We start from the raw sequence: 15,299 nt of genomic DNA on the forward strand, positions 1-15,299 counted from the left end.
GAGAAAGAGAAGGGGGGGGAGAAAGAGAAGGGGGGGGAGAAAGAGAAGGGGGGGGAGAAAGAGAAGGGGGGGGAGAAAGAGAAGGGGGGGAGAAAGAGAAGGGGGGAGAAAGAGAAGGGGAGGAGAAAGAGAAGGGGGGGAGAAAGAGAAGGGGGGGAGAAAGAGAAGGGGGGGAGGAGAAGGGGGGGAGGAGAAGGGGGGGAGGAGAAGGGGGGGAGGAGAAGGGGGGGAAAGAGAAGGGGGGGAGAGAAGGGGGGGAGAGAAGGGGGGGAGAGAAGGGGGGGGGGAAGAGAAGAAAAATTCTCTCACCCTCTCTTTCTCTTCCCCCCCCCTTTCTCAGCGAGGAGGGTGAGAAAGCGAGGAGGAATTATTTCACTAATGAAGACAGTACCACCAGCAATATTTGTATTGAAAGGATTAATGAACCACATTTAAAAAGTATGTACCATCTCCCGAGATAAGAGTCTGTACATCTCCACAGGTACAGCAAATGCCTTTTCTCAAACAGGAGACACGCAGGAGATAGCGCTCTCGCCTCTGAGTCAGAAGGTTGTGGCTTCAAGTCCCACTCCACAGACTTGAGCACAAAATCCAAGCCGACACTCTGGTGCAGTGCTGAGGGAGTGCTGCAGTGTCGGAGGTGCCATCCTTCAGATGGAGACATTAAACCGAGGCCCCGTTTGCTCTCTCAGCTGGATGTAAAAGATCCTATGGCACTATTTCGCAGAAGGGCAGGGGAGTTATCGCCAGTGACCTTGTGAATATTTCTCTCTCAACCAACAGAATTAAAAATTATCTGGTTATCACATTGCAGTTTGTGGGAGCTTGCTGTGCGCAAACTGGCTGCCACGTTTCCTTGCATTACAACAGCGACTATACTTCAAAAGTACATCATTGGCTGTGAAGGGCTTTGGGACATATCGGGGTTGTGAAAGGCACTATATATATATTTTTTAAAAAATTAATTTACAGGATGTGGGTCTCGTTAGCAAGGCCAGCATTTATTACCCATCCCGAATTGCTCTCGAGAACTGCGCAGATAGCTGTTAACAGATATGATGTAATTGGGATTACGGAGATTTGGCTCCAGGGTGACCAAGGCTGGGAACTCAACATCCAAGGGTATTCAATATTCAGGAAGAATAGACAGGAAGAAAAAAAGGAGGTGGGGTAACGTTACTGGTTAAAGAGGAGATTAACGCAATAGTAAAGAAGGACATTAGCTTTGATGATGTGGAATCTATATGGGTGGAGCTGCGAAACACCAAAGGGCAGAAAACATTAGTGGGAGTTGTGTACAGACCACTAAACAGTAGTAGTGAGGTTGGGGATGGCATCAAACAGGAAATTAGGGATGCGTGCAATAAAGGTACTTTAATCTACATATTCATTGGGCTAACCAAACTGGTAGCAACATGGTGGAGGAGGATTTCCTGGAGTGGAAAAGGGATGGTTTTCTAGACCAATGTGTCGAGGAACCAACTAGAGGGCGGGTGATGTGTAATGAGAGGGGATTAATTAGCAATCTTGTCGTGCGAGGCCCCTTGGGGAAGAGTGACTATAATATGGTAGAATTCTTCATTAAGATGGAGAATGACACAGTTAATTCAGAGACTAGGGTCCTGAACTTAAAGAAAGGTAACTTCGATGGTATGAGGCGTGAATTGGCTAGGATAGACTGGCGAATGATACTTAAAGGGTTGACGGTGGATAGGCAATGGCAGACATTTAAAGATCACATGGATGAACTACAACAAGTGTACATCCCTGTCTGGTGTAAAAATAAAACGGGGGAGGTGGCTCAACCGTGGCTAACAAGGGAAATTAGGGAGTGTGTTAAATCCAAGGAAGGGGCATATAAATTGACCTGAAAAAGCAGCAAACCTGAGCACTGGGAAAAATTTAGAATTCAGCAGAGGAGGACTAAGGGTTTAATTAGGAGGGAGAAAATAGAGTATGAGTAAGCTTGCAGGGAACATAAAAACTAACTGCAAAAGCTTCTATAGATAGGTGAAGAGAAAAAGATTAGTGAAGACTAATGTAGGTCCCTTGCAGTCAGAATCGGGTGAATTCATAATGGGGAACAAGGAAATGACAGACCAATTGAACAAATACTTTGGTTCTGTCTTCACTAAGGAAGACACGACTAACCAGCAGAAAATACTAGGGGACAGAGGGTCTAGTGAGAAGGAGGAACTGAGGAAAATCCTTATTAGTCACGAAATGGTGTTAGGGAAATTGATGGGATCGAAGACCAATAAATCCCCAGGGCCTGATAGTCTACATCCCAGAGTACTTAAGGAAGTGGCCCGAGAAATCGTACATGCATTGGTGGTAATTTTCCAATATTCCATGGACTCTGGATCAGTTCTTATGGATTAGAGGGTAGCTAATGTAACCCCACTTATTAAAAAAGGGAGAGAGAAAACAGGGAATTATAGACCAGTTAGCCTGACATCGGTAGTGGGGAAAATGCTGGAATCAATTATTAAAGATGTAATAGCAGTGCATTTGGAAAGCAGTGACAGGATCGGTCCAAGTCAGCATGGATTTATAAAAGGGAAATAATGCTTGACAAATCTAGAATTTTTTGAGGATGTAACTAGTAGAGTGGACAAGGGAGAACCAGTGGATGTGGTGTATTTGGAGTTTCAAAAGGCTTTTGACAAGGTCCCACACAAGAGATTAATGTGCAAAATTAAGACACATGGGATTGGAGGTAATGTATTGACATGGATAGAGAACTGGTTGGCAGACAGGAAGCAAAGAGTGGGAATAAACAGGTCCTTTTCAGAATGGCAGGTAGTGACTAGTGGGGTACAGCAAGGTTCAGTGCTGGGACCCCAGCTATTTACAATATATATTAATGATTTAGAAGAAGGAATTGAATGTAATATCTCCAAGTTTGCAGATGACACTAAGCTGGGTGACAGTGTGAGCTGTAAGGAGGATGCTAAGAGGCTACAGGGTGACTTGGACAGGTTAGGTGAGTGGGCAAAAGCATGGCAGATACATATCATGTGGATAAGTGTGAGGTTATCCACTTTGGTGGCAAAAACAGAAAGGCAGATTATCTGAATGGTGAACGATTAGTAAAAGGGGAGGTGCAACGAGACCTGGGTGTCATGGTATATCAGCCATTGAAAGTAGGCATGCAGGTACAGCAGGCAGTAAAGGAGGCAAATGGCATGTAGGCCTTCATGGTGAGAGCATTTGAGTATAGGAGCAGGGAGGTCTTGCTGCCGTTGTACAGGGCCTTGGTGAGACCACAGTTTGAACAGTGTGTGCAGTTTTGGTCTCCTAATCTGAGTAAGGACATTCTTGCTATTGAGGGAGTGCAGCGAAGGTTCACCAGACTGATTCCTGGGATGGCAGGACTGACATATGAAGAAAGACTGGATCGACTAGGCTTATATTCACTGGAATTTAGAAAAATGAGAGGGGATCTCATAGAAGCATCTAAAATTCTGACGGGATTGCACAGATTAAATGCAGGAAGAATTTTCCCGATGTTGGGGAAGTCCAGAACCAGGGGTTAACAATTTAAGGATAAGGGGTAAGCCATCTAGGACCGAGATGAGGAGAAATCTCCTCACTCAGAGAATTGTGAATCTGTGGAATTCTCTACCACAGAAAGTTGTTGAGGCCAGTTCGTTGGATATATTCAAAAGGGAGTTAGATGTGGCCCTTACGGCTAAAGGGATCAGGGGGCATGGAGAGAAAGCAGGAATGGGGTACTGAGGTGAATGATCAGCCATGATCATATTGAATGGTGGTGCAGGCTCGAAGGGCCGAATGGCCTACTCCTGCACCTATTTTCTATGTTTCTATGAGAACGTGGCTGTGAGCTGCCTTCTTGAACCGCTGCAGTCCGTGTGGATTATATAAATGCAAGTCAGTCTTTCTTCCTCTTCCCTCTCCCCGACACTGCAGAGCATCCCAGTGCTGACTGAAACCTGGAAGCACCTCTGACCACAACTCCTATTGCTGAAATAGGTCCAGAATGGCTTACCTGTTCCTCTGGGTTTTCATGAGCAATAACTAAAACAACATCGCCCGCTTTAAGGTTTAATTCGTCAGTGTCGGTTGCGTTATAATCGTGCAGTGCCCGAACCTGCCACAACAACAGCACAAAGTGTTACTTTAACCGTGAATCACATTTACTTCAATGCAGCAACTTCCCATCTTTATATTTGTACAAAAACATCGGATTACATCGGATATACAGCACAGAAACAGGCCATTCGACCCAACCAGTCCATGCCAGCGTTTATGCTCCACTCGAGCCTCCTCCAGTCTTTCCTCATCTAACTCTCTCAGCATAACCTTCTATTCCCTTCTCCCTCATATGCTTGTCTAACCTCCACTTAAACGCGTCTAAAGTATTCGCTTCAACCACTCTCTGTGGTAGTGAGTTCCACATTCTCACCACTCTCTGGGTAAAGAAGTTTCTTCTGAATTCCCTCTTGGATTTCTTGGTGACTATCTTATACTGATGGCATATAGTTATGCTCTTCCCCACAGTGGAAACATTCTCTCTGTATCCACTCTATCGAAACCTTTCATCATTTTAAAAGACCTCGATTCGGTCACCCCTCAGCCTTCTGAATGAGACCCAGCTGTTCCTTCTTTCCTGATTATGTCTACCCTCACATTTCTAGTTATCCTCCTCGTAAAGCCGATTCAGTTAACCCAGCAAGCAATTCTTGTCAATTCCAAAAACCACCACTGTCTGCGTTTGTGAATCAGCAGCTTCAAGGAATCTACACGGCAAACCACCAAGGTGATCCTTCAGGTGGAGAGGCTTAGGGAGGGAATTCGAGAGCATTAGGGCCTAGCTGAAGACACATAATATAAGAAATAGGAGCAGGATTAGGCCATTTGGCCCTCGAGCCTGCTCCGCCATTCAATAAGATCATGGCTGATCTGATCATGGACTCAGCTCCACTTCCCTGCCCGCTCCCCATAACCCTTCACTGCCTTATCGTTCAGAAATCTGTCTATCTCCGCCTTAAATACATTCAATGACCCAGCATCCACAGCTCTGAGGCCAAGAATTCCAAAGATTTACGACCCTCAGAGAAGAAATTCCTCGTCATCTCAGTTGTAAAATGGCGACCCCTTATTCTGAAACTATGCCCCCTAGTTCTAGATTCCCCCACGAGGGGAAACATCCTCTCTGCATCTACCCTGTCGAGTCCCCTCATTATCTTTTATGTTTCAATTAGATCACCTCTCATTCTTCTGAACGCCAATGAGTAGAGGCCCAACCTGCTCAACCTATCTTCATAAGTCAACCCCCCCATCTCAGGAATCAACCTAATGAACCTTCTTTGAACTGCCTCCCATGCAAGTATATCCTTCCTTAAATACGGAGACTAAAACTGTACACGCAGTACACCAGGTGTGGCCTCACCAATACCCTGTACAGTTGGAGCAGGACTTCTCTGCTTTTATATTCTCCCCCTTGCAATAAAGGCCAACATTCCATTTACCTTCCTGATTACTTGCTGTACACTAACTTTTTGTGTTTCATGCACAAGGACCTCCAGGTCCCTCTGTACTGCAGCATTTTGTAATCTCTCTCCATTTAAATAATAATTTGTTTTTTTATTTTTCCTGACAAAGTGGAGGAGCGCAGAGATCCTGGAGGGTTGTGGAGTTGGAGGAGTTACAGAGATCCTGGAGGGAGATTAGGTTGTAATTTGAAAACAAGGATGCAAATTTTTTTTTTAAATCGTGGCATTGCCGGACTGGGAGCCAAGGTCGGTGGTGTTCAAAGTTGCAACACCGGTTTGTGGAGAAGTGAAGCACACCAGACCACCTGCCCCACCCCCTCGGGTATTGCTCTGCCTAGGTTGGCACTGTTCTCGTCACCAGCCAAAATCGGAGTTACCAAATCCAGCTACAGGTCAAGACCAGTGGAAAACGTGGGGTTTCTGTTTTAGTTGGAAGGCAAAGATCAGTCAGGTTTTATTCTCCCCCTCCCAAGTGTGTGTGCGATGGCGAGAGGCCACGGCGTTTGGTGTCGGTCGCAGGTTTATCACACGAGGAACGCCCGTGATCCTCCAACGTTGGGAGGGTCCCTGGGCCCCTTGCCAATCCAACCCGCAAAGACCCAGGCAACTCTGTTCCATTTGGGGTTTTATGCCGCCGTACACGTTCCGCTTCGCCTCTGCGAATCCCGCAGGCTTCATAGAGGCGGGTCAGAGTCCCTTCACCTCATAAACAGGGTACTTAGACCCAAGTCAGTGCTAGCATGTCAGTCAATGTGCCGCTCGCTCCCTGAAAATAAAGGGCAGTGCTACAGGTCAGACACGTAACCGCAGTCTGCTCTGTCCGTACCGCTCCCAAAATAACCAATTAATACAAAAAGCCACTAAAAAGTCATGCTGAATAAATATTAACTTATAGATTTCATTCTCAATTCTGATCACCAAAAACAAAAAGAAATTAATAGCTGCATCAATACGTTTTGTCATCACAATAGATAAACCTCTCACACCCACCTTAAACTGAAATCCTGGGGGCATGTCAGTCTCCTCGGGAGGAACTGTGTCGTACACAGCTCCGTTGCTGGTCGCGGGCAGGGTCTCCGTTACCACAGCTGGCAAGATATCCTTCGACTTAAAAAAAAATAAAAGGCAGCCACTTAGCGTTTTGTAAATCCCAGCGGCAGTGACAGAGTCGTGTTGGAAAACGGAACGAGTCAACAACAACAACAACTTATCCAGACCTCCCTCCTCCAGAACCATTCCCGGCTACCGGGTGGCACATGCGCAGAACTCCGACATGAACAAATTGAAGTCCTTCCTCGCTGCCGACTCCCACAATCGCTGGCCTGACCCCTGCGATCCACCGCCCACCCCCCCCCCCCTCCCCCACGATCTCTCTGCTGCAATCCCAGCCCCGATATCCCCTTGCTCAGTACCTGTACCATCCAATTTAACGTGACCACCCCTTGTCCGGAAAAATCCCTTATCCAGAACAGGCCAGCTCCCGAGGGTTCTGGATACGGGAGGTTCAATCGCCTTTGAGGTAATAAAACTTCCCGAGGCGCTTTACAGAAACGCTAGACAAAATCTGGCACCGAGCCACAAAAGGAGATATTAGGACAGGTGACCAAAAGCTTGGACAAAAAGGTAGGTTTTAAGGACCGTCTTAAAAGGAGGAGGGAGAGGCAGGGAGATTTATAGAGGAAATTCCAGAGATCAGGGCCTAGGCAGCTGAAGGCATGCCACCAATGGTGCAGTGATTAAAATCGGGGATGCGCAAGAGGGTCAAATTGGAGGAGCACAGAGGTGTCGCAGGGTTGTAGGGCTGGAGGAGATTACAGAGATGGGGAGGGGCGAGGCCATGGAGGGATTTGAAAGCAAGGATGAGAGTTTTAAGACTGAGGTGTTGCTGGATCGGGAGCCAATGTAGGTCAGCGAGCACCAGGGTGACGGGTGAACGGGACTTGCTGCGAGATATGATTTTGGATGACCTCAAAGCTCACGGAGCTTATTCACTCTCGCCTCGGGAGTCAGAAGGTTGTGGGTTCAAACCCCGCCACGGGACTTGAGCACATAATCTTGGCTGAAACGTCAGTATGGTACGGAGAAGAATTCTGCCGCCTTTTGGACGAGACGTTAAACCGACACCCGGTCTACCTATTCAGGTTGATGTAAAAGATCCCATAGCACTATTCCAAAGAAAAGTAGAGGGGTTCTCCCGATATGCTGGCCAACAATGATCTCACAAACCAGCACCAAATCAGAATAACTCTGCATGCATCTAATTTTCCATTTGTGGCTTGTGCAAAATGTCTGCCATATTTGCCAACAAAACAATAGTGGCTACACTTTAAAAAATAATACATTGGCCGCAAAGCATTTTGGGACGTACTGATGATGTGAAAGATGCTATATAAATGCAAGTTCTTTTTCTTCCCCCCTGCCCCCATAAATACGCTCTTAGAAACATAGACAATGGGTGCAGAAGTAGGTCCTTTGAGCCTGGACCACCATTCAATATGATCATGGCTGATCATGCAACTTTCGTACCACATTCCTGCTTTCTCTCCATACCTCTTGATCCCTTTAGCCATAAGGGCCACATCTAACTCCCTTTTGAATATATCTAACAAACTGGCCTCAACAACTTTCTGTGGTAGAGAATTCCACAAGTCCAACAATTCTCTGGGTGAAGAAGTTTCTCCTCATCTCAGTCATAAATGGCTTACCCCTTTATCCTTAGACTGTGACCCCTGGTTCTGAAACTCACCAACATTCTTCCTGCATCTAACCTGTCCAAACCCGTCAGAATTGTGTGTGTTTCTATGAGATCCCCTCTCATTCTTCTAAATTCCAGTGAATATAAGCCTAGTCAATCCAGTCTTTCTTCATATGTCAGTTCCGCCATCCCGGGAATCAGTCAGGTGAACCTTCGCTGCACTTTCTCAAATTAGCAGACCAAAACTGAACACAATATTCAAGGTTTGGCCTCACCAAGGCCCTGTACAACTGCAGTAAGACCTCCCTGCTCCTATACTCAAATCCTCTCGCTATGAAGGCCAACATGCCATTTGCCTTCTTCATCGCCTGCTGCACCTGCATGCCAATTTTCAATGACTGATGTACTATGACACCCAGTTCTCGTTGCACCTCCCCTTTTCCTAATCTGTCACGATTCAGATAATATTCTGCCTTTCTGTTTTTGCCACCAAAGTGAATAACCTCACATTTATCTACATTATACTGCATCTGCCATGCATTTGCCCACTCACCTAACCTGTCCAAATCACCCTGTAGCCTCTTAGCATCCTCCTCACAGCTCACACTGCCATCCAGCTTATCATCTGCAAACTTGGAGATATTACATTCAATTCCTTTATCTAAATCATTACTGTATATTGTAAATAGCTGGGGTCCCAGCACTAAACCTTGTGGTAACCCACCAGTCACTGCCTGCCATTCTGAAACAGACCCGTTTATTCCTACTCTTTGCTTCCTGTCTTCCAACCAGTTCTTTATTCACGTCAATATATTACCCCCAATACCATGTGCTTTAATTTGCACACTAATCTCTTGTATGGGACCTTTAAAAGGAGGAAGGGAAGTTCGTGAGGCGGAGGGGTTTATGTTGATGGATGTTTTTGTGACTGGAAGGATGTTTCCAGTAGGGTTCTGCAGGGCTCAGTACTAGGTCCCTTGCTTTTTGTGGTATATATCAACGATTTAGATTTGAATTTCGGGAGTATAGAAACATAGAAAATAGATGCAGGAGTAGGCCATTCAATGAGTTCATGGCTGAACATGCAACTTCAGTACCCCCTTCCTGATTTCTCGCCATACCCCTTGATCCCTCTAGTAGTAAGGACTTCATCTAACTCCCTTTTGAATATATTTAGTGAATTGGCCTCAACTATTTTCTGTGGTAGAGAATTCCACAGGTTCACCACTCTCTGGGTGAAGAAGTTTCTCCTCATCTCGGTCCTAAATGGTTTAACCCTTATCCTTAGACTGTGACCCCTGGTTCTGGACTTCCCCAACATATGATTAAGAAGTTTGACTGTGTGGCTGATAATGAAGAGGAAAGTCATGGACTGCAGGAGGATATCAATCTACTGGTTAGATGGGCAGAGCAGTGGCAAATGGAATTTAATTCAGAGAAGTGTGAGGTGATGCACTTTGGGAGACCTCATTGGAGGTGTACAAAATACTGAGGGGCCTGGACATAGTGGATAATAAGGGCCTATTTCCATTGGTGGAGGGGTCTATTACGAGGGGGCATAGTATTAAGCTGGGTGGTGGAAGGTTTAGAAGGGATTTGAGGGGGGGCTTCTTTCCGCAGAGGGTTGTGGGGATCTGGAACTCGCTGCCTGGAAGAGTGGTGGATGCAGAAACCCTCACCACTTTTAAGAGATGGTTGGATGGGCACTTAAGGTGCCGTAACCTGCAGGGTTAGACCTAGAGCTGGTAATTAGGATTAGACTGGATGACCTTTTGTTGGCCGACGCATTATTAATGATAAGTATTGCAGGGAATCGAATATGGCCAGGGTGATCTCCTGGACTAGTTTCGATTGCCTGGATGGGTCACAGGGAAATTTTTCCAGATTTTTTTCTTCCTAAATTGGCCTGGGTTTTTAAATCTGGTTTTTGCCTCTCCCAGGAGGTCACATGGCTCCAAATGGGGTGGAGTGTAGAATGTTTCAGTATAAGGGGTGTCGCAGTTGTGTGGGGCGGACTGGTTGGACTGGGTGCTCTTTACCTTTCCGCCATTGTTCATTGGTTTGTGTGTAACCTTCAGGGCTGCTGACCGAGGGCCGTGCGGCTCTTTGTCGGCCGGCACGGACACGATGGGCCGAAATGGCCTCCTTCTGCGCTGTAAATTTCTATGTTTCTATGGAGGGAATTGCAAAGTATGGGGCCTAGACCACTGAAGGCATGGCCGCTAACAGTGGGGCTAAAGCAATTGGAGATACAGAATAAGCGAGAGGCAGATGAAAGCATGGTTTTCAGAGATAGTGAGGGGCGAGGCCTTGGAGGGATTTAAATACAAGGATTTTAAAAAAAAAATTGAGGCATTTTGAAGACCTGGAGCCAAATGTAGATCAATGAGCAGAGTTTACACAGGAGGAGATGTACGTCACCCTCCGTGTATGTCAGTTTTGATATGGCTCCGACCAAAAAGGTTAATGTGCCTTTTGTTCCATCAGATGCTATATCTTTCTCGCATTTCTTATTTTATCTTGTTCATTACTCAAGTAGCAAGGTAGAAGAAAACCAAATGTGGAACTATTCAGTGCAGCTGGTCTCAACTGTGCAACAACAACTTGTATTTATATAGCGCCTTTAACGTAGTGAAACATGCCAAGGCGTTTCACAAGAGTATTGAGAGTATTGGAACTATTTTGATATCGAGCCGCATAAGTCGTAATTGGTGCAGGGTCAAAGGGGTAGGTTTTAAGGAGCGTCTTGAAGGAGGAAAGAGAGGTAGAGAGGCGGTGAGGTTTAGGCAGGGAGCTCCAGAGCTTGGGGCCAAAGCAACAGAAGGCATGGCCACCAATGGTTGAGTGATTACAACCGGGGATGCTCAAGAGGGCAGAATTAGAGGAGCGCAGACATCTCGGGGGGGGGGGGGGGGGTTGTGGGGCTGGAGGAGATTACAGAGATAGGGAGGGACCAAGCCATGGAAGGGCCATGAGAATTTTGAAATCGAGGCGTTGCTTAACCGGAAGCCAATGTAGGTCAGCGAGCACAGGGGTGATGGGTGAGCGGGGCTTGGTGAGAGTTAGGAACAGGAGCTGGACTTTCAGACCCTCGCACCTCAATGAGAACATGGCTGATCTGTATCTCAACTCCATCTGTCTGCCTTGGTTCCATAACCCTCAATACCCTTGCCTTACAAACCAGCGACATTTCCAGGGAATTGGTCGCATGGAGGTGCAGCTCAAACTCGTATCTTGCTCGACTCACCTGGTCTTCTCCCGCCCATCTGTCCTTTTCATATGTTCGTCTGCATGTTTCACATCATTATTTTCAAGTCCCTTGCCCCTTCCTATCTCTCTAATCCCAAGCTCTGGAACTCCCTGCCTAAACCTCTCCACCTCTTTCCTCCTTCAAGACGCTCCTTAAAACCTACCTCTTTCACCGGCCATAATTTCTCCTTAATGGCTCGGTGTCAATTTTTGTGTTTCATAATACTCCTGTGAAGCGCCTTGGGACGTTTCACTACTTTAAAGTTGCCATACAAATATAAGTTGTTGTTGAATGTGTTATTGTACAGCACTATATCTCTTACCGTAGCAATCTCAGCTCCAGTTTCATTTTCCACGACCTCATTCTTTGGTTCTGCTTGTCCCTCTGACTGCAATAAGGAAAATATTGATTAGATGGCAGACTGACCATGAGACAGTTAATGCTGCAAATCCTCTATTTATAAACACAGCATTCATTCTTCAGTTACCAAAATGAGGTTTTTAAAAAAAAAGTAAGCGTTTTTTGGTCTATCTACATCAGGCCGCGTTGAGAAAAGTCTGCTCTCCCAGAAAGTAAATACCACAGTACATAAGCCGATCAGGAAGGTCACAGACTTTATTCTTGGTCTGTATTCAATTGCTTGAGAGTTTCCTGATCTCAGCCAGGATAACAACTCTCCAACTGGCCTCAAAATACCCCAGGCTCGGGGGGGGGGGGGGGGGGGGGGAGGGGGGGAAGCTCCTGGTGGCCGTAGCTCAGTGGGTAGCATTCTTCACCTCAGTCAGAAGATCGTGGGTTCAAGACCCAAGCCAGAGACCGGAGTACAGCATTTAGGCTGGCACTCCAGTGGCAGTATTGAGGGAGTGCTGCACTGTCGGAGGTGCCGCCTTCCAGTTGAGACATTAAATCGTCTGCCCCCTCAAGTGGATGTAAAAGGTCCCATGGCACTATTTTGAAATAGTCCTGGGTAATATTTATCCCTCAACCAACAATCATAAACAGATTATCTGGTCATTGATCTCATTTCTGCTTGTGGGAGCTTGCTGAATGCACATTGGCTGCCATGTTGCCTACATTACAACAGCGCCTACACTTCTACATTGGCTGTAAAGTGCTTTGGGACGTCCGGAGGTCGTGAAAGATGCTATATAAACTTGTCTTTTTCTTTCTCTGTGTCGAGTAAATCCTGCTGTAATCTGAGTGCGCGGACAGTGAGTAAGGCTTTCGAAGGGCTGGCACAGGCTTGATGGGCCAAATGGCCTTCTGTGCTGCAAGATTCTATTATTCCATGAGCAACATGGGTACCCACTTGGGTACTGCATTGCATGACATCAATCACTTGCTACAATTGTACGGGGCTTTGGTGAGACCACATCTGGAGTACTGTGCAGTTTTGGTCTCCTTATTTGAGAAAGGATATACATGGCTTAGAGGCGATCCAATGAAGATTCACTCGGTTGATCCCTGGGATGAGAGGGTTGTCCTATGAGGAGAGATTGAGTAGATTGGGTCTATATTCTCTGGAGTTTAGAAGAACAAGAGTTGATCTCATTGAAACGTTCACGATTCTGAGGGGGATTGTCAGGGTAGATGGTGAGAGGTTCTTTTCCCCCGGCTGCAGTCTCGAACTAGTGGGCAGTCTCAGGATAAGACGGAGATGAGGAGGCATTTCTTCACTCAGAGCTATGAATCTTTGGAATTCTCTACCCCAGAGGGCTGTGAATGCTGAATATATTCAAGGCTGAGATCGCTAGATTTTTGGACTCTAGGAGAATCAAGGGATATGGGGGGGGGGGGGGAAATCAGGCAGGAAAGTGGAGTTGAGGTCGAAGATCAGCCATGATCTTATTGAATGGCGGAGCAGGTTCGAGGGGCCCGTATGCCCTACTCCTATTTCTTATGTTCTTTGAATCATCATGCTCAAAAGCCAGCCTTCAGAAACGTTCTCCGTCTGATAGGGCAAAAGGAACCTTCTCTTTCCCTTGCTATGACCAACACATCGGTCCCCCTCACTTGCAGTTGTGGTAATTTCATCAGCAACTTCAAGGAGGAAGTTGACCAGTGCTCCATTCCATGTAACCTCAGGAACGACTACCAAGACAAGTAAAATCTGGGTCAGTATTTTATGGCCTCTGCTTTCTACTACAGATTAACTGAGCATATATATATTGCCATTCATCAATGGACTAACGCAGATCTGATGCCTGCATCTCCAGCCATAAGATCATAAGAAATAGCAGGAGTAGGCCATACGGCCCCTCGAGCCTGCTTCGCCATTCAGTCCGATCATGGCTGATCTGATCATGGACTCAGCTCCACTTCCCTGCCTGCTCCCCATAACCCCTTATTCCTTATCGATTAAGAAACTGTCTATTTCTGTCTTAAATTTATTCAATGACCCAGCTTCCACAGCTCTCTGAGGCAGCGAATTCCAGATTTACAACCCTCAGAAGTTGTTCCTCCTCATCTCAGTTTTAAATGGGCAGCCCCTTATTCTAAGATTATGCCCTCTAGTTCTAGTACCTCCCCCATCAGTGGAAACATCCTCTCTGCATCCACCTCGTTAAGCCCCCTCATAATCTTGTACGTTTCAATAAGATTACTGGTGGTCATGTTCCACAGGCCCTTGTTAATCAGATCTTGGGTCAACTCAAGGCTATAAGGATGATCAAATGAAATGGCTGGCAGGCCGATCACCCAAAAAAAAGTTATTCTTAGAGCTGGCCCCACATTCGCCTTATTCACAGAGAAAACAAGGTGGTTCTGATTCATTCATTCATAGGCAGCCCCTTGGAATCGAGGAAGACTTGCCTCCACTCTAAAAATGAGTCCTTAGGTGGCTGAACAGTCCAATACGGGAACCACAATCCCCGTCACAGGTGACAGATAGTCGTTGTGGGAAAGAGTGGGTGGGACTGGTTTGCCGCATGTTCTTTCTGCTGCCACCGCTTGCTTTCTGCATGCTCTCGGCGATGAGACTCGAGGTGCTCAGCGCCCTCCCGAATGCACTTCCTCCACTTAGGGTGGTCTTTGGCCAAGGACTCCCAGATGTCGGTGGGGATATTGCACTTTATCAGGGAGGCTTTGAGGGTGTCCCTGTAACGTTTCCTCTGCCCACCTTTGGCTCATTTGCCATGAAGGAGTTCCGAGTAGAGTACTTGCATTGGGAGTCTCGTGTCGGGCATGCGAACTATGTGGCTCGCCCAATGGAGCTGATCAAGTGTGGTCTGTGCTTCAATGCTGGGGTTGTTGACCTGATTCTGGTTCTGATTACAAATGCTACAAAGTGCAGCGTAAAACAAAATGAGCCCTCAAGAACCACGGGATCCACCCCCACAATATTAGACCGATTAAAAATAATCCCAGGCTCCTACAGCAACAGGTCCAGCTCTGACTTCAGCTCCTTTCTCTTCGCTGTTGGCATTTCCTTGTTCCACTGCCTGCAAGAGAATGAGTGTCAAATTTAGGCAAAAGAACGAACCCTCTCAATTTAAAAAACACATCAAAAACTACACTCTGTGCCCGGTTCAGGTCAATACCGTGAGCAGCCTCGTAAGTACCATTTTCATCGAGCAGAGTTTTCACACTTCCTAGTGATCCTTTGTCTATCTGCACGAGGCCTAACCATCGAGGGTCACACAAGTCACGTTCCACACTTCCACCATCTAAAATATCTTACAGCGAGTGTGCTTTATGGACATCGCAATTCAGAAACATCCGTTGTGTAAAAAAAACCCACCTCCACGTGTTCCAAACAGGCGGCTATTCCCCACATACAGCTTATTCCTGATGTTTGTTTGATCGTTTTGCACAGTATTTATAACTGAAGAAACAG

General features: G+C 46.5%; 1 protein-coding gene across 1 annotated transcript in view; it reads right to left on the reverse strand.

Moving 5' to 3' along the window:
* LOC139253683 (myc box-dependent-interacting protein 1-like) overlaps nucleotides 1-15,299 on the reverse strand; it is a 236,543-nt gene that overhangs the window by 26,332 nt on the left and 194,912 nt on the right. The window contains exons 14-17 of the mRNA XM_070873516.1: nucleotides 14,839-14,904; nucleotides 11,787-11,852; nucleotides 6,510-6,626; nucleotides 4,013-4,114 (exon numbers count right to left, since the gene is read on the reverse strand). Of these exons, the coding sequence (XP_070729617.1) occupies nucleotides 4,013-4,114; nucleotides 6,510-6,626; nucleotides 11,787-11,852; nucleotides 14,839-14,904 (351 nt within the window). The remainder of the gene's footprint in view (nucleotides 1-4,012; nucleotides 4,115-6,509; nucleotides 6,627-11,786; nucleotides 11,853-14,838; nucleotides 14,905-15,299) is intronic.

Source organism: Pristiophorus japonicus, chromosome 3 (assembly GCF_044704955.1).
Source record: "Pristiophorus japonicus isolate sPriJap1 chromosome 3, sPriJap1.hap1, whole genome shotgun sequence".
In the NCBI taxonomy this organism is placed as follows: domain Eukaryota; kingdom Metazoa; phylum Chordata; class Chondrichthyes; family Pristiophoridae; genus Pristiophorus; species Pristiophorus japonicus.